This window comes from Miscanthus floridulus, chromosome 13 (genome assembly GCF_019320115.1).
Source record: "Miscanthus floridulus cultivar M001 chromosome 13, ASM1932011v1, whole genome shotgun sequence".
Taxonomy (NCBI): domain Eukaryota; kingdom Viridiplantae; phylum Streptophyta; class Magnoliopsida; order Poales; family Poaceae; genus Miscanthus; species Miscanthus floridulus.
Window position 1 is genome coordinate 65,109,912 of NC_089592.1, and position 19,874 is coordinate 65,129,785.

At 48.4% G+C, this 19,874-nt stretch overlaps 1 protein-coding gene and 1 pseudogene across 1 annotated transcript; both read right to left on the bottom strand.

The window, feature by feature from the left end:
- Window positions 1-1,851: 1,851 nt before the first annotated feature.
- LOC136499932 (receptor-like protein kinase) lies at window positions 1,852-9,681 on the bottom strand (annotated as a pseudogene).
- Window positions 9,682-13,013: 3,332 nt separating this feature from the next.
- Window positions 13,014-18,399, bottom strand: LOC136500534 (receptor-like protein kinase). The gene is given in 4 exon segments (XM_066495909.1): window positions 13,014-13,566; window positions 14,243-17,211; window positions 18,291-18,357; window positions 18,360-18,399. Coding segments are annotated over 4 exon segments (3,495 nt in total). The 3' UTR covers window positions 13,014-13,147.
- Between the last annotated feature and the right edge of the window lie 1,475 nt (window positions 18,400-19,874).

Consider the following 19,874-nt stretch of genomic DNA (forward strand, 5'->3'; position numbering starts at 1 on the left):
AGGTCGTCCTGGTCTCCTTGTTTGGTCATGCGCATCATTGTTCATCTGTCTGAAAAAAAAAACATGCAGTGCTACTCTGCTAGAAATGCCGTTTTGTTGCTGACTTGCTGCCAAGCTTGATGCTTCCGAGTTCTGACTTGGCGACTTGAGAGTTGAGGGCGGTTTAAAGGAAAGCCCATTGCTTGTGAGTTTGGTCTTGAGGCCCAGAAATATGCCACCATGGCCGATTGATACCCCGGTGGGCCGGCCGAGGCTCCACGACACCCCGTCTCCTGGATGCAAAAGCTAGTGAGCGGCCTGTGCCTGCGTAGTGCGTACCCACGGTCTCCGCAGAACACCTGGCCTGGTGGGGCTAGGCCTTGCAGCCCGGGCTCGTGACTGGCTCGTGGTGTTGCCGAGCTCAAACTAACCTAACCCAGCTCACCGGCCCGGTGCGGCCGGGCCGCTAGGAGCCGCTGCCGCCGCACCCGGTCGGTGAAAACCACTCTTAATCTCATCGTAATTCTCCACTACCGACCGCTCAATGTTGTCATTGTAAAGAGTATTAGCTTCATATAATCATATCTCGGAGAAGATTTAGCATGCACCACAAACACCGCGACCAGAATGGACGCGATGCCACGAACAAGCCACATATTTTAGAAGACCAAGCAGCTTAAGGTAGTGTTTGGTTAAGAAACAAGGTAGAGTGAGATGATCCTGTATGGTTGATAAGAGATGGGATCAACCCGTTTTCTGTTTGGTCTAGAGATATAGGAATAAGCTACTAACATGTAGGACCTATTTCTCAATTTTTTTTCCTCCCCTCCTTATCTCTTTCCCTAACCACCACCAGGTCGCGCTCCGCGCCTCTGCTCGCCTCCTCCACCGGCGATTGGCCAAGCCCCGCGCCTCCTCCGCGTGCCCCCCAGAGGTTGAGCGACGGTGGCCCCCCAAGCTCGCGCGTCGCCAGCCCCACAGCGCTCTCTTCTTCGTTCACCTCCCCTACGTGCACCTCCCTTCCTCTTCCTCCTCGCTAGCAAGTGCGCTCGCGTCCCACCCGGGGCAACCTCATGCGTGAAATTTCTGAGGACAAAGTAAACCCGTATCTCACGGAAATATTCTCAGGTGGGACGTCCTCGCCCCTGGCGTCCTCTCAACGAAACACCGCTTGACCTACAGCCCCGTCCCGCTCATCCTCGCATCCAAACACCCTCTTCCAAACATCCTCTTCACACATGAACCGAGCATCTCTCCTCATCTATTTTATTTCAACTAAAACTAATCGTACAAATCGTTTTGCTATAAAAAAAAAAACAGAATAACTCAAACACAGTCGCCTGCTATCTTGCTTAACCGTCAGTCGACGGCGGCCACGCGCCCGAATGCGGCCACGAGCCCTTGGAACTGCACCTGCACCTGCGAGCATTCCCTTGGAATTGGAACTGCACCTGCACCTGCGAGCATTCCTGGATGCTGATGCAACTGAGTCAAGGCAAGTCCGTCTGCTCGATCGGGTAATGTGGCGATCACACGTGCACGGATTCCATGCTTCAACTGCGTTTTCGGGCCATGGAAAGCCCACTAGCTAGTAGCAAGCAAGGCAAGCGTATTATTGCTGTTTTTTTCACAGCTGACACATGGAATTGGGAGCCGTAATACGATTGGGACGGTGACTAACGGTTAACAGCCTGTTCGCTTGCTCGTAAACGATCGTAAATTTCCAGCCAGGAAATGTGTTTTTTTCTCACACCAAACCAGGCAGCAGTAAATAATCCACGATACGATACGGCCTCCCGAACAGGCTGTAAGCAAGCCAGCATGTTGGAGCCTCCGAGCAGCTCGGCAGAATCAAAAATCCTACTTTCACCGTTAGTACGCGCTGCTGTAGGATTGCGATCCCGGTCTGCCCTGATTCGACTTGGACAACGAACGGCCGCCGCCGCCGCCAGTGGCAAGCCGTACGCCCGTCAGCTCCTTCACGACGGCGGCCATGGACGGCCTTTGGCTCGCCTCCCTGGCCGCGCACCGGAGCCCCACTGACAGGACCTTCCGCACCTCCTCCATCTCCACCGTGCCGAAGACTTCCTCCATGAGGGCCGGGTCGCAGACGGCCTAGATTTTGTCGGTGTCGTTCAGCGCGGAGGACACCCAGCCGACTATGTCCGTGCTGTCGGGGAACGAGGGATCCACCGGCGTCCTCCTGGTGAGCAGCTCCAGTAGCACCACGCCGTAGCTGTACACGTCAGATTCCATACTGCTCTTGGTGGAAAATGCCAATTCTGCAAGACAGCGCATGCTCATTAGGTATATGCATCGGTGTGTATTCTGAAAATTGAAAAAGGCCAATTTTTCATAGTTTAAGTGTAGTATTTATATACAAAAAACATGACATGACAATATCTGGCAAACTGAATTTCCAAATGTTTATATTGTGAATTTCTTTCTCCAAGAGGAATTAACTGTTTGTAAGCTTTTCCATGACTTTTACCTTCTATCAGAACTTTTGAGATGTAAAAAGCTTCTGAGATGTAATTGGTAATGTGTATGCTTGCATTCAGATTACTGGAAACAATTCTAGTACATGGAGATTTCAAATAATTGCTTCTGCTACACGAGACATTTCAGAATCCTAAATTTGTAATCAATGTATACATGCTTGTGAGGAAAAAGAAACAGTTGAATGTGCTTTGTTTCAACCATGCCTGGGGCCATCTATCCAATGGTGCCGACGATTCCAGTGGTCTGTGAAGCAGTAGAAGGCTGGTCCATGAGCTTTGCAATGCCAAAATCTGAAATATGTGGCACCATGTCCTTCTCCAGCAGTATATTACTTGGCTTGATATCACGGTGAATGATTGCAGGGCGGCAGTCATCGTGAAGATATGCTAACCCATGGGTGGTGCCGAGAGCTATGCCATACCTGCAGCAGGGCTTTAGCTCCTGCCCCTACTGTGGCTACGGTGTTGTCGGAGAGTCTTTCGACGTCTGTCCCTGCAGCAGCTACAGTGCAACAGCAGGGGGCTTTTCGACGCCTGTCCTTGCCGTGCGTTCATAGAGGGGAGCAGCAGATTATCTAACAATTCTTTCCATAATCCTGCTGTTAACCCTAAAACCTCCACCATGTCGATCATCTTCTTCAACTCTGTAAACCGAAGACGGCCGAGCGGCTTGGTGAGGACGTCCGCGAGTTGCCGACCAGTTTCGACGAACTCGACGGCGATCTGTCCTGCATCGATACAGTCCCTAAGGAAGTGGAACTTGACGTCAATGTGCTTGCTCCGGTCGTGGAGAACCGGATTCTTCGCGAGGGCGCTGGCAGGCTGGTTTTCCACCATCAGTGCTGGTGGGGTGAGCTTTCACACCAGTCAGCTCGCCCAGCAGCCAACGCAGCCATACAGCTTGGCATGCCGCTGTGGCCGCCACCACGTACTCTGCCTCGCACGTGGACAGCTTCACTACCTTCTGTTTCAGCGACAACCATGAGATTAGAGCCGATCCGAGGAAGACAAGCACGCTAGAGGTGCTCCGCCGTCCATCGATGTCCCCCGCCATGTCGGTATTGCTGAACATAGTGAGCTGCAGCCTACTTCCGCCGGTCTTGGGAAAACGATCCCATGATCCACCGTCACCTTGACGTAGCGCAGCAACCGCTTTACTGCAGCCCAGTGATCCTCTCGGGGATCCTCCATGAAGCGGCTGAAGTAGCCTACGACGAACGCAATGTCCGACCTCGTGTGGACTAGGTAGCGCAGACCGCCGACGATGCTCCGGTAGAGTATAGCATCTACCTTAGACGCGGTACTGGCCTTTGTCAGCTTCAGCCGTTCCTCCATCGGAGTCACGTACGGCTTGCACTCATCCATGCCGCTCCGCTCCAATAGCTTTGAGGCGTACGCGCTCTGACTGAGCGTGAGCGCCTCCTTTCCCTGTGTCACCTCGATGCCGAGGTAGTAGGAGAGCACGCCGAGATCGTTCATTCGAAAACGAGCCGACATCTCGCGCTTGAAGCTGCCGATGTCCTCCGCACGCGCGCCAGTGACAATCAAGTCGTCCACATACACGCCGACGACGAGCTCCTCCTTCCCCCGTCGCCGCGTGTAGAGCACGTGCTCAGTTGCGCACCGTGTGAACCCAAGCTCGGTCAGCGTGGCGTCAAGCTTGGCGTTCTATGCTCGCGGGGCTTGACGTAGCCCGTAGAGCGCCTTGCGTAGTCGGAGCACCCTGTGCTCCGCTCCCTTGACGGCAAAACTCAGAGGTTGCCTGACGAAGACCGTCTCCACCGGCTCACCGTTGAGGAAGGGCAATTTTACGTCCAGGTGATGGACACGCCAGTCCTTCGCTGCTGCCAAAGCCAGAAGCAGTCGGACAGACTCCGTGCGCGCTACCAACGCAAAGACTTCTTCGAAGTCGATGCCCTCGTGCTGGTCAAAGCCTTGGGCGATGAGGCGCGCCTTGTGCTTGACAATGGCGCCGTGGTCGTCCCGCTTGACCTTATACACCCACTTCAGGCCGATCGGATAGCATCCTGGAGGTGGATCAACGAGCTTCCAAGTCTCGTTTTCGTCGATCGTCTTCATCTCCTCCAGCATCACCCGTCGCCAATTTGAATCGCGCTCGGCCAGTGCGAACGTGGGTGATTCCTCTGCACTGACAAAAAGCAGCTCTAGGTCATTGAGCAGCCGACCCGCCAGGCCTGAGGGCCCTGTGTCGCCGACGATGTCGTCCAGCCTAGGGAACCGCACCTCCTCACCATCGTGGAAGGCATCCACGAACTCAATGATGTCGCTTGGAGGTGAGGCGAACTCGATCGGTGTCGATGGAGTTCTCTGTTCCGCCAGAGTGGTTGGCACAACACCTGGAGTGCTTGACACCTCGGCTGCAATGCTCGGCACTACTCCTGGACTGCTCGTCACCACTCCTGGAGTGGTTTGCACCACTGCAGGAGTGCTCACCACTAGTCTTAGAGTGGTCGGAACCACTGCAAAACCTCTTGGCTCCGCTACTCGGCACTCGTCCTAGAGTGCTCGGCACTATTGTAGGACCGCTCAGCACCACTCCTGGCGTGCTCGCGGCACTATTGCAGGACCGCTCGGCACCACTCCTGGCGTGCTCGGCACCCCTCCTAGAGTACTCGGCACCGCCCTAGGAGTGCTCGGCTCTGTTGCTGGAGTGATCGGAACCTCCTCTCCAGCATCTCCACCACCATGGATGACCAAGTGCTTGACGACGAAGGTGCTGGTGAAGCCACCTGCTTCCCCTGTGCCCGGACTGTCCCAGTCCTAGGCTGCCTTCTCGTCGAACACGATGTCGCGCGAGACAAGTACCTTGCCTCCGCGTGGGTCGTAGAGCCAGTATGCCTTGGTACACTCCGTGTAGCCCAAGAGCATGAGGACCGGCTTCATCTTCCTGACGTGGCCGATGCAGCCGAATGTCTAGAGGAAGGACACGCTCGGCTTGCGCTCATACCAAGCTTCGAATGGTGTCTTACCCTTTAGGGCCTTGGTGGGCGCGTGGTTGAGGATGAACAACGCCGTGGTCACCGCCTCACCCCAGAACCTTGCCGACATGCCCTTGGCCTTCATCATGGATCGAGCCATGTCGACCACCGTCTGTTTCTGCCATTTCACCATGCCATTCTGCTGTGGCGAGTACGGCGTGGTGTGGTGTCGCACCACACCCTAATCCATGCAGTATGCAGCGAACTCCACCAAAGTGAATTCGCCGCCGCGATCAGTCCTCAACATGCACAGCTTCTTGCCGCTCTCCACCTCCGCGCGCGCCTTGAACTTCTTGATCGCCGTCGCCGCCTCATCCTTGCTCGTCAGGACTTGTAGCCACATGTAGCGACTGCAATCATCCACGAGCAGGAGGAAGTACCACCTACCACCATTTGTGGCTGGCGTGATTGTCCCACAGAGATTGCCATGGACGAACTCGAGAGCGTCCACCACGCGATACTTGGCTGCCTTTGGGAATGGCAGCCTCCTCTGCTTCTCGGCCAGGCAGCTGTCACATAGCTCGCCTACGTGCTCGATGTGAGGCAGCCCTCAAACCATCTTCTCCAGCCGACCGAGCGCATCAAAACTAATATGGCCGAACCAGGCATGCCATAGCCACAGCTCCTTGGTGTGCCATGCTGCCAGGCACACCGACTGCTCCACCTTCAAGTCGAGCAGGTACAATCGATTACGTGAGCGTTTTACCTTCGTGAGAAGACGCCGCTCCCGATCCTGAATCCTTAAGATCCTGCTCTCGATCAGTACCTCGCATCTGCGCTCATCCAGCTGGCCAATGCTGATGATGCTTGAATACAGCTGTGGGATGTAATATACATCCGTTAGTGTGCGGTGCTCGCCGTTCTGGCACCTGAAGATGATGGTGCCGCGCCCTCGGATCGCCACCCTTGATCCGTCACCGAACTTCACCATTCCGGCCACGTCGTCGTCGAGCTCGGAGAAGGCTTCCTCGGAGACCATCATGTGGTTGCTGGCGCCGGAGTCCAGGTACTACCGCTGCTCCTGTCCGCCGCCCACATGTCCGAGGTGGACTTGGATGCGTGGCTCGTCGAGGTGGACAGCCTTTAGAGCCTTCTAAGGCCCTTTCACCGCCATCCCCTCTCCCTTCTCCTTGGCCTCAACGTCGTGCAGTGCACAAAACGTCGTCATCAGGAGAGTGCCTCATCATCATCTTCAGTCTGCGCCAGATGAGCCTCAGCCTTCTTTTCCTACTTGCGATTTGGGCACTCCTTTGCCCAATGGCCCATCTTCCCGTAGAGTCAACAGGCTTTGGGGTCGACCTTCTTCTTCTTCTCCAAAGAAGCCTTGCCGCGGCGCTTGCCATCGCCATCGCGGCTGGAGGAGGCTTCCCCGGACTTCTTCCTCCGGGCATCCCACTCCTCTTCTGTCAGCAGCAGCTTGCCGTTGTCCATCGTTGCCGTCGCCTGCTCTAGGAGCTCATCCACCGCCCGCAACCGACCAGTCACATCCTCAATGGTGAGGGTGGACAAGTCCAGCATTATCTCTATGGAGAGAGCGATCTGGATGTACTTTGCTGGCACGGAGTGGAGGTACTTGGAGACCGCCTCTTCTTCGTCGATGGTGACGTCGTGGCTCCTCAGCTTGCTGATGAGCGTCTGTAGGCGGAGGAAGAAGTCCTCCACCGATCCACCATCCTTGAACTTGAGGTTGGCGTACTCCTGCTTCAGCAGCTGGGCCGTCGCCTTCTTTACTCGGTCGGAACCGACGCGCATCCCTGCAATGGCCTCCCACGCCTCCTTAGCAGAGTTCTACGTCCCTAACGGCTCCCTGTACTCCGCTGGTACAGTAGCGATGATAGCCTCCAACGCTGACATATTGTCTTCTTCATTGTCGGTGCCCTTGTCAACAGCATTCCAGAGTCGTCGGACTCTTAGCTTGACCTTTATGGTCACCGCCCACTCGTCATAGTTGGTGCGAGTCAGCATTGGCCAACTGGTGTCGCTGACCTCTCGCACCGTGCACACAACGACCTCCTGTCGTGGCTGGGCAGCGACAGCAGCGCCGCTGCTGTCGTCCATCTCCAAACCGTCCGTCATTGCCAGCGGTTAGTCCGACGACGGCGCTTGTACGACTTTGATACCACTTGTTAGTCCCTAAATCTTCGCAATGGGTGAGCTGACCACTCATCGTCTTTGCCGACCACACACTATGGCTAGAGGTAGAAGAAAGGAGGGAGAACAGAGCACACACACAGCATAAGCACCAGCGTTGGTGGGAGCTCTACAGAGAAGATGGTAAAACTGAACTCACTCTCTTTACTGAGTTGCAGTGGGAAGCTATATATATAACTCTACCTATCTAATCCTATAGGGACTAAATGTGACAGCAGGGCTGACTTTAGCGCCTGCCTCTGCTGTGGTTACAGTGCCACGGGGGAGCCTTTCAGCATCTGCCCCTGCAGCAGCTACAATGCAACAGCAGGGAGCCTTTCGACGCCTGTCCCTGCCGTGCATTCATACAGGGGAGTAGTAGATTATCTAACACTTTGACCAGTTTATATCATTAATGTTTGCACATCTGCTGAAGCTTGCTGGAATGTTACCACTCAAAGGAATTGTGGCTCAGATCCATAGAACTTAGATTTGCACAGTATATCGCCATGTTCGCTTGGGCTTGTTTGGCTGATAAGTCATGGCTGAAAGTACTGTTGACTGATTTGATGTGAGAGAAAAATATTGTTTGTTAGCTGAAAAAGTATGACTTATAAACTAAATAAGCCCAAGCGAACATGGTGTATAAATTGCGGGCATTCCACAACATTGGATGGGATGCTACCGTTGAGATGATTAAACCCCAAGTCTAAAATTGTCAATGCTTTTCCTGAACAAATGTTTGGTGGGATACCACCAACAAAACTGTTATTTGTGAAATCTATCTGGACCAAGGGGCTATTAACACCCAGCTCCTGTGGTATGACTCCAGTAAAGAAATTATCAAACAGTTTGATGTTCTTTAGGGACTTCAGCTCAGCTAACACTGAAGGTAGCTTCCCTGTGAATCTGTTGCTATAAATAAGGACACTCGAGGGTTCGGATACTCCAAATATTCTCAGGGAAGTCTCCCGTTAGACGATTCTCAAACAGAAAGAGCCTTGACAGGTTCGGTAAATTTGCGACCTCTTCAGTAACAGTGCCGTCCAGCTGGTTGTCTTCTAACTCTAGCGACTGCAGCAGCCGACAGTTACCGATCTCAGGTGGGATTGGCCCAGACAGGGAGTTCTGAGAAAGAAAAAGATGTGTGAAGGTTGCTCAATAAGCCTAGACAAGTTGGAATTGTACCAGACAAACTATTACTGACAAATGCAAGTTGCTGCAAGCTCTTGCAATTCCCTAGCCAAGATGGAATTTCGCCCTTTATATTATTGAGTGACAAGATGAATATTTCTAGTTTGCAGTTCTCAAAACTGAACGAGATCTCGCCTGCGAAGCGATTGCTAGTGGCATCCAAAATCCTGAGGCCTTTGATCTCACTCAAGGTTTCTGGAAGACTGCCACTCAGTCGATTATCATGGAGACAGAGCTCCTCCAACTTGGTGCAGTTGCCGATTGAACTGGGCAAAACTCCAGGCAACATATTTTTATGCAGATAGAGCTCCTCCAACTTGGTGCAGTTGCCGATTGAACTGGGCAAAACTCCAGACAACATATTTTCATGCAACCACAAGGACTTCAGGCTTGTCATTTCACCAACCGATAAGGGTATCGAACCACTGAGCTGATTGCCATGTGGGTACACTTTCTCCAGTAACTGGTTCCTGAACAACTCGTCTGGTATTGTTCCACTCAAAAGAGTTTTGGTACAGTGATAGTAATGACAATTTCTTGAGGTTACCCAATTCACGAGGGATCGAACCAGATATGTTGTTAGCACTTAAACTGAGATTTTGCAGGTATTTCAGATGCCCTATTTCAGGTCCGATTGAACCTGAAACCCATGATGATGATAGGTCGAGAGAAATCACTCTATTCCTTCCATTGCAACCAACACCGTTCCATGCACAAGGAGTTGCATCAGAAGCAGTCCAGTTGGACCTTAGGGAACTTGGCAGTATGAGGCTTTTCAACAGAGCAAGAAGAGCTAGGCCATCTGAACTCAAACCCTCTGATGACGAATGTAATGACATGAAGAATAGCCAAAACCAATGCCAGAAAACTAGCTTCATCTTGTTCCTGAAATTTTGCATAGAAATCAGCACAAGATCATTTTATATCTCCTATATACAAGTAGGCCAATACACAAACAAATGGAGATTACATATATGTACAGTTGTCATTATCAAAGGTGCACACATTGGTAACTTTCCCCCTAAAGCAACATTCGGGCACAATTTGAAGAAACTACAAGTTACTTTTGTTTTCCTCATAAAAGGTGGTGGAAACCGTTTTCTAACTTTTAATCTTGATTGAATAAACCAAGCCTACTGTTCTGAAAAACATTTCCATCACGTAGAACATACTCATGAAAAAACATAATTATATAGTATAATAGAAGAATAAATTGGTTTGATTAACTTGAGGCCCCCAAACTGCTAGAAACCATGGACAATGAAGTGAACCTACCGGTAGTTTCGATAATCATACTGTTAGAGAATCAAAATGCAAAGATGGCAAAGCCAAAACCCAATGCTAAACTTAGGCCCCGTTTGGTTCCCAAGGAATTTTGTGAATCTGGATTAAAAAGAATCTCGTAATCCTAGAATCTCATCCAAACATGCTAGATTCTATTGGATTTTAAAGTATAGACATAGATCCAATGAACATACTAGATTTTTTTCATCCAGATTTTTTAGAATCCACCGGAATTTGAATGACTCCTTAATTACTCAAAAGACGCCGGATTGTTCTCGACGCCACTGCAAGCAAATGAAGAAGGAAAACTCACATTTTCCTAAAAGGGGTCAGGAACTGTGAGTTTGTGACGGGCTTCTTAGTTCTTACCGAGTAGATACGACAAAGCCGATCTTCTGTTCAACATAAGCTATACTTCCTCCATACTAAAAAATGAAGTCGTTTTGGACAGCGATCGGTCTTCAAAGCATAACTTTGACTACTTATTTTTATAAAGATATTTATCAAAAAGTGATATATGTAATTTTTTGTGAAAGTATTCTTCCAGACAAATCTATACATATGGTTTTCACATCTCTAAACTCAACGACTTAAAAGTTATTTATAATTTATATTCTCAACGTTTGACCCAAGCCTTGTCTAAAACGACTTCATTTTTTTAAGTACGGAGGAAGTACTAATCAACGACATGGGATCCGATCTCGAACAAAGAAGCATTTCCTTAATGGGCACCACCGCACCACCACAATGGGCTCATCGGCACCTCCGATTTCTTTTATTTTTTTATTTTAAAAGAAAAATGGGCACCTGGGTTGCAATTGCAAGCGAGAGATCCTCTGTAGTCTGCACTACTCCACCGACGGCACCACCCAAGAATAAGAAGCTTCCTAGGCACAGCAGAAACATTCTCAGGGAACATTCTTAGGGAAATTGGCACCCAGGAAATCTCATTTCAGTGGGCTACAAATGAAACAGCCACCGGATTTGCTTCGTTCCTGAACAACACTCTCTCAATTCGAGAGCCCGCGGCCGCGCTGCCAAGAACACGAGAACTACCGCAGATGTGGGGAAGCAAATGCGAATGCAACAGACAAGACAGCAGGAACGAAACGAATGATGGAGCGGCGGTTCGTTCAAACAACAAGCAACACACAACAGGAAGTACCGCCCCCTGCTCGACCGGGAGCACAGGGAGAAGCGAGCGAGTGAGCGGCGCTTACCAGATCAGAGACAGCAACTCGCGGTGACCGCGGGCGGGAGGATCCTGCAAAATGGGGGCCGGCAGGCGCTATGCTCTAGTTTTCACTAGCACTAGCAGCATCCACGGCGGACGAGAAAGAGAGCAGTGGGCAGTGGCAGCGCGGTGGTGGTGGAGGACTGGACTGGTGGCGGTGGCACAAGCGAAGCCGGTCCAGGACTCCAGGTCTAGACACTGCAGCCGTGCAGGCGCCTGCCTTTTGGAGCTTGTCCAGCCTGGGCTGTGTGCCCTGCGCGGCGCAAGTTCACACAGGACGTGAGTTTTTGAATTTAGCTTCAGACTGGCGGCATTTTTTAAACGGGGATTTGGGGGCGTTCGATGCCAAAGAAATGTTCAGCACTTTTCACAGAATTGTCTTAATTATTAGTAGCGGAACTGTAAAATTTGCTCCGTCTCTGCATCCATAGGTTAGGAATTTCAGCCAACGACAATAACCAGAGGTCTACTAGTATTCAAGTCAAACCCACGTTTTTATCCATGGATGAAGCCAAGCCTGGATGTTTTTATAAGAATTTATTGTTTTCTAATCTATGACGTGGATGTATTAGTTAGTCAGGAGCCCTGTCGATAAGTTTTTTTTAATCACAAGCTGCAACGTTTCTCTACAGCTCAGTTCGTCTTATTACACAGAACTAAACATCACTGATTGACAAAACCTTTCCCGTAGTTGCAATTGTACAGAATTACACAAGGTCTAGAACTAGTGAGAGCTAAAGCCAACAAAGAAGCGGAAAAATAGAGACATACCTGATTTTGTACAGGCTCCCTGTTAGCAACTTCAACACAAGCCGGTCAGTCAAAAATATGAATTTCGTCAATAAATTTATCGTGGAAGCAAATTTGAGTATGCATGACAAGAGCCAAATGAACTGTGACACCAAGTGCTAAAGAGCAGTCCAAAACAAAAAAGAAAAACAGCAGCCAAAGAAATCACAACTGAGAGCACTAGCTCAAAAAAAAGGGCAGACCCAATGCCGGAGGCTCCCACATGAGTGGGGTCTGGGGAAGGAAAAAACCGAGGCAAGTCTTCCCCCGCAAAATCTACGGAGTGGCTGCTTCGAACCCGTGACCTGGTGACTCAGTGAGACAGCTCTCAACACTGCACCAGGCCTGCCCTTCAGAGCACTAGCTCAAGCAATTGATTTAAAAACTGCTCTAATGAAGAGCTAATTAATGCTTAAATATCATATCACTATTGCTTGAAAGTGATTCAAAAATAGAAGGATGCAAAGCTGCTGTTCTGGAACAGCTGAACTGCATTGCAACAAAAATTCTGAACTTTGTGAAAGAAGAGAACTGCTGCTGTCTAACTGACAAAAGACAACAAGAAGGGACTACGAGCATCTCCAGCGGTTCCCAATACCGTCCCTCGTCCCCAATGCAAAACAATCATATCACGCCCCCACGGACCACGGCCCCTGTCCTGAGCCGCCGCCGCTGCACCCGGCCGGTGAAACCGCCCCCAATCTCGTCGCAATTCCCCTCCGCCGGCAGCCGAATGTCGCCTTTCCCAAGAGTGTTAGCTTCGTATCTGGGTCTCTCGGAGAGATTCAGCAGCCCACTACAACACCGCGATGGACGCGAAGCCACGGACAAGCCACAGTCCACAGATTTCAGAAGAACAAGCAGCCTCACACTCATACACGAGCCAGCATCTCTCCTCATCCGTTTCATTTCAATTAAATTTATTCTTTGTCAACTAACCAATCAGGATGTACACCAAGCAAGGCTACCTAAAGAGTAGAGACTACAAGAAGTTCAGGAAGGTGGTGTCCCCGAACAGCTCGGCACAATCAAGAATCCTACTGCCAGTAGGCGCTGCTGTGGGATTGCGATCCCGGTTTCCCCTGCTTCGACTCGGGCAACGACCGGCCGCCGCCGCCGCTGCCAGTGGCAGGCCGTACGCCCGTCAGCTCCTTCACCACGGCGGCCATGGACGGCCTTTGGCTCGCCTCCCTGGCCGCGCACCGCAGCGCCACCGACAGCACCTTGCGCACCTCCTCCATCTCCACCGTGCCGAAGACTTCCTCCATGAGGGCCGGGTCGCAGACGGCCTCGATTTTGTCGGTGCCGTTAAGCGCGGACGACACCCAGCCGACTATGTCCATGCTGTCGGGGAACGAAGGATCCACCGCCGTCCTCCTGGTGAGCAGCTCCAGTAGCACCACGCCGTAGCTGTATACGTCGGACTCCATGCTGCTCTTGGTGGAAAACGCCAATTCTGCAAGACAGCGCATGCTCATTAGGTATGCATTTCATAGTTTCAAGATGACAAGTACACCAGCAGATCTTATAAGTGTAGTATTATTTATATATTTAGGCCTTGTTTAGATTGAAGAAAATTTCAACCCGATGAATAGTAGCACTTTCGTCTTATTTGGTAAATATTGTCCAATCGTGGACCAACTAAGCTCAAAAGATTCATCTCGTGATTTCCAACTAAACTGTGCAATTAGTTATTTTTTTTACCTACATTTAATACTCCATGCAAGCGTCCAAAAATTGATGTGATGGAGAGAGAGTGAAAAAACTTGGAACTTTGAAGCAAACTAAACAAGGCCTTATATAACAAAAAAAGATGACATGACAGTATCTGGCAAATTGAATTTCCAAATGTTTATATTGTGAATTTCTTTCTCCAAGAGGAATTAACTATTTGGAAGCTTCTCCATGACTTTAATCTTCTATCAGAACTTTTGAGATGTAAAAAGCTTCTGAGATGTAATTGGTAATGTGTATGCTTGCACTCAGATTACTGGAAACAATTCTAGCACATTGAGATTTCAAATAAGTGCTTCAGCTACACGAGACATTTCAGAATCCGAAATTTCTAATTAATGTATACATGCTTGTGAGGAAAAAGAAACAGTTATGAATGTGCTTTGTTTCAACCATACCTGGGGCCATATATCCAATGGTGCCAACGATTCCAGTAGTCTGTGAAGCAGTAGAAGGCTGGTCCATGAGCTTTGCAATGCCAAAATCTGAAATATGTGGCACCATGTCCATGTCCAGCAGTATATTACTTGGCTTGATATCACGGTGAATGACCGCAGGGCGGCAGTCATCGTGAAGATATGCTAACCCATGGGCAGTGCCGAGAGCTATGTCATACCTCACACACCAGTCTAAAGTTGGTGCTGGCTGAATTACATGCAGAACATCATGAAGGCTACCTTTTTCCATAAAATCATACAGTATGAATCCATTATCACGTCTGAACCAAAATTCTTTCAACTTTATCAAGTTTCTGTGCTTAATTTTTCCTAGTGTCTTCAGTTCTCTAACCATGCTTTTGTATGAACCTTTGTGTGCAGAAATCACAAGTTTCTTTATAGCATAAACATCTCCTGACCTCAGTGTTGCTTTGTAAACAGTTCCGTGACCACCTGTACCGATGATATACTTGTCATCAAAATTTTCAGTAGCCTCTATAATCTCATTTAATTTAGATGAGGAACCTTCAAACATATTACTGACTGCTTCCTCAGTATTATTCTTCCGATCTCGAGATTTCAGAAGGATGCAACACAGTATAAGTACCAGAACTGCTCCCACAAATAATGAACCAAGAACTATGAGGACAATTTTGAATCGGCCATGCACTCCTCTTTTCTTTGACCCAACACATTGTTCCAAAACATTAGCTCCCATGCAAGAAGAATCACTGGTGCTGCAAGAGATACAGAGGCCTGGGTTTCCATTAAAAGAATTTGGTGTGGAACTCAGAAACTTCAGAAGATTATCTGGGACTGGTCCACTAAATTGGTTGTAAGAAACATTCAAGGCATGCAAAAAACCTAGACTTCTCAATGTAGCAAGGCCTCCTGTGAGATTATTAAATGACAAATCTAAGTTTTGTAAGTCCACTAAATTACCCAATTGTGGTGGAATATCACCAACTAGACCATTGCTACTAAGGTTCAAGGCTGTACCCAGTTTCACCAGCTGTCCTAATGATGAAGGGATACTACCCCCAAGAATATTTCCACCAAGTTGCAGCTCAATAAGCATTTCCAATTGGGAGAGAGACTCAGGCAAGCCTCCGCTGAATCTATTCTCTTGCAATCGTAGTTGTGTCAGAAACTTCAAGTTGCTTACTGTGCTGAGGGCCGAACAATTCAAAGAGTTAAAACTCAAATCAAGTGAATACAACTTGGAGCAACTGGAAATTTGCACAGGAATTGAACCATGTAATATGTTGTGTGAGAGGTCAAGTCTTTTCAGATTCACTAAGTTTCCAATTTCAGGTGGTATTGCCCCAGAAAGCTTGTTCTCTGACCAGTTTATCTCAGTAATGTTTACACATCTGCTGAAGCTTGCAGGAATGTTACCACTTAAGGAATTGTGGCTCAGATCCATATAACTTAGATTTGCACAGTTTCTGAATTGTGGAATAGACCCATCAAGGTTATTGTTTTTTACAATGACTCGCTCCAGACTTGGGCAGTCCACAACATTGGATGGAATGCTACCGTTGAGATGATTAAACCCCAAGTCCAGAATTCTCAATGCTTTTCCTGAACAAATGTTTGGTGGGATACCACCAACAAAATTGTTATTTGTGAAATCTATCTGCACCAAGGGGCTATTAACACCCAGCTCCTGTGGTATGACTCCAGTGAAGAAATTATCAAACAGTGTAATGTTCTCCAGGTACTTCAGCTCAGCTAACACTGAAGGTAGCTTCCCTGTGAATCTGTTGCTATAAATAAGCACACTCTCGAGGGTTTGGATAGTCCAAATATTCTCAGGGAACTCTCCCATGAGACGATTCTCAAACAGAAAGAGCCTTGAGAGGTTCCGTAAATTTGCCAACCCTTTAGGAACAGTGCCCTCCAGCTGGTTTGCATCCAACTCTAGCCACTGCAGCAACCGACAGTTACTAATCTCAGGAGGGATCGGCCCAGACAGGGAGTTCTGTGAAAGTAAAAGATATGTGAGGTTGCTCAATAAGCCAATAGAATTTGGAATCTTGCCAGACAGACTATTATTGACAAATCCAAGTTGTTGCAAGCTCCTGCAATTCCCCAGCCATGATGGAATTTCACCCTTTATATAATTGAATGACAAGATGAATATTTCCAGCTTGCAGTTCTCAAAAATGAAAGAGATCTCGCCTATGAAGCTGTTGCTGGTGGCATCAAGAACCCTGAGGCCTTTGATCTCACTCAAGGTTTCTGGAAGACTGCCACTCAGTTGATTATCGAGTAGATACAGCTCCTCCAACTTGGTGCAGTTGCCGATTGAACTGGGCAAAACTCCAGACAACATATTTTCATGCAACCACAAAGCCTTGAGGCTTGTCATTTCTCCAACCGAGAAGGGTATCGAACCACTGAGCTGATTGTCATGTAGGTACACTTCCTCCAGAAACTGGTTCTTGAACAACTCCTCTGGTATTGTTCCACTGAAAGAGTTGTAGTACAGTGACAGTGATGACAATTTCTTGAGGTTGCCCATTGATGCTGGTATCTTGCCAGAAAGCAAGTTTTGGGACAGATCCAATTGTTCAAGCATACTGCAGTTCCCCAATTCTGGAGGGATCAAACCAGATATGTTGTTACCAGATAAAATGAGAATTTGCAGGTATTTCAGACGCCCTATTTCAGGTCCTATAAAACCTTCAACCTCTGATGATGATAGGTCAAGAGAAATCACTCTGTTCCTTCCATTGCAACCAACACCATTCCATGCACAAGGGGTTGCATCAGAAGCGCTCCAGTTGGATCTTATGGAACTTGGTAGTACGAGGCTTTTGGACAGAGCAAGAAGAGCTAGGCCATCTGAACTCATACCCTGTGATGTTGAAACTAACACGAAGAATAGAAAAAACCAATGCCAGAAAACCAGCTTCATCTTGTCCCTGAAAATTTGGCATAGAAGTCAGCAGAAGATCCTTTTTTCCCCTCCTATGTACAAGTAGTTCAACGCACAATCAAATGGGGATTGCATGTATGAACAGTTGTCATCAAAAAAATTGCGCACGTTGGTAACAAAGCAACGGTCTAGAACAATTCGATTAAACTACAAATTACTTAATTTTCCCAATAAAAGATGGTACAAATCCTTTTTTTGTATAACATTATCAATCTTGAAGGAAGCCCCGCCTACTGTTCTCGGACACATACTAACACCAAGTAGAATGTACTCATGTAAAACATAGTAATAATATAGTATGATAGAAGAATATACTCATAAATGGGTCTGGTTAACTAGAGGCCCCCAAACTGCTGCACACACCTACCAGTAGTTTCGATAATCATAACCGTGATAGAAACAAAATGCAAATATGGCAAACCCTAAACCCCAATGATAAAATTAATTACTATACTCAGGACGCTGGATGGTTTCCGAAGCCACCGCAAATGAAGCAAGAAGACGGAATCTCACGTTTTCCTAAAAGGGGTCAGAAACTGAGTTTATGACGGGTACTGGAGAATTTACGACATAAGCCATACTAATCAACGAGATGGGATCCAATCTCGAACACAGAAGCATTTCCCCATTTCTAAAAATAATGGGCGCCACCACATGGGCTGATGAGCACCTCGATTTCTCCTCTTAAAAAAACAAAACAAAATGGGCGCCTCGATTGCAATTGCAAGCAGAGAGATCCTCTGCACTCCTACGCCGACGGCACAACACAGGAAATCGGCACCCACGAAAGCTCATTTCAGTGGGCTACGATTGAAACAGGCATCGAATTCGCTTCGTTCCCGAACAACACTCTCGAAATTTGAGAGCCCGCGCTGCCAAGAACCCGAGAACTACCGCAGATGCGGGCAAGAAAATGCGAATGCAACAGCAGGAACGAAACGAATGAAGGAGCGGCGGTTCCTCGGCTTCAAACAAACAACAAGCAACACACACCAGGAACTACAGGCGGCAACTGCTCGATCGGGAACTGATTACAGGGGCGAAGCGAGCGAGAGCGGCGCTTACCGGAGACAGCAGCAGCTCGGTGCGCCCGTGGCCGCGGGCGAGAGGATCCTGGGGAATGGGGGCCGCCGGCAGGGGCTGCTTTAGTTTTCAGTAGTAGCACTAGAAGCATCCATGGCGGACGAGAAGAGAGCACCGGCAGCGCGGTGGACTGTTTGGCGGAGGCAGGAGCGAGGCCGTTTTAGACAGCCGCGGCGCGCGCCTTTTGTGGATCCGTTCACACACCGGGGGCGAGGAGGGTGCTGTGCCTGTCGACACGTATGGCGCGTGGCCGCGGGATCTGTTCCGGGCGGCTGCGGCTGCGGGTTGGGTAGGGGGGGCGCGGCCACGGTCCACTTGCGTTGCGTTCGCACACTGTGGGCTGTGGTGTGGCCTGCGCGGCGCAAGTTCACACAGGACGACGTGGGATTTTGAATTTCGTTTCAGACTGGCGGCATTTTTAATCGGGGATTTGGGGGCGTTGGATACTTGCATGCCAAAGAAATACTCAAGGCCTCAAGCAATTTCACGAAAATTGTCTTAGTTAGTAGTGGAATTGTAAAAAATGCTCCGTCTTTGCATCCATAGGCCAGGAATTTCAGCGAACAATAACCAATGGGCTAGTAGTCTGATCCTATCTATCAAAGTCAAACCTACGTTTTAGCGATGGATGAAGCCTGCCCTTGATGTTTTTTTCTAAAAGTTTATTGTTTTCTAATCTATCACGTGGATGTATTAGTTAGCCAGCAGCCCTGTTGGTAAGCTTTTTTTAATCACAAGTTGCAACGGTTCTGTACAGGTCGACTCGTCTTTTATTTATTTATTATTAGATGCAGCAAAGCTTGCTGTTCGATATATATATATATATATATATATATATATATATATATATATATATATATATATATATATATATATATATATATATAGAACTACTGTTCTATAGCTGGCCATAGAATAACTTATTCTGTAGCCACTTTGAGTTACGATAATTACTATGTTAATTTACGAGATTTACAGTAACTCCTTACTAAGTGGTTTACTATAACGTTATGATAAATATTCCCATGTGTTATAGTAACCCAACTATCGTAAATATGTATTGACATTATGGTAAATTAGTATATAAAATTATGGTAAATAGAGGTGGCTACAGAATAACTTATTTTGTAGCCGGCTACTGAATAGCCTCTCCCTATATATATGGACTAATTAGCCTCTCCCTATATAAAATTATGGGAAAGTTGGAATTTGGGTACTGTAATACTTTCGTTTTTATTTGGCAAATAGTGTTCAATCATGGACTAATTAGGCTCAAAACGTTCGTCTCGTGATTTCCAACCAAACTGTGCAATTAGTTTTTTTTCGTCTACATTTACTGCTCCATGCACGTATCGCAAGATTCGATGTGATGGGTACTGTAGCACTTTTTTGGAACTATTTTTGGAATTGAACACGCCGTCGATTCTAATCTTGCGAATCTCGGTCTCGGTGAACCGTGAGCCATGTGAGTTCGTGTTCTTCCCTACCCTACCTCGTCCACCTCGCCGTCGATTCTAATCGTTGTCTCCTTCTCCACACCTTTGGCTCTGGCTTCTTCATCTCCGG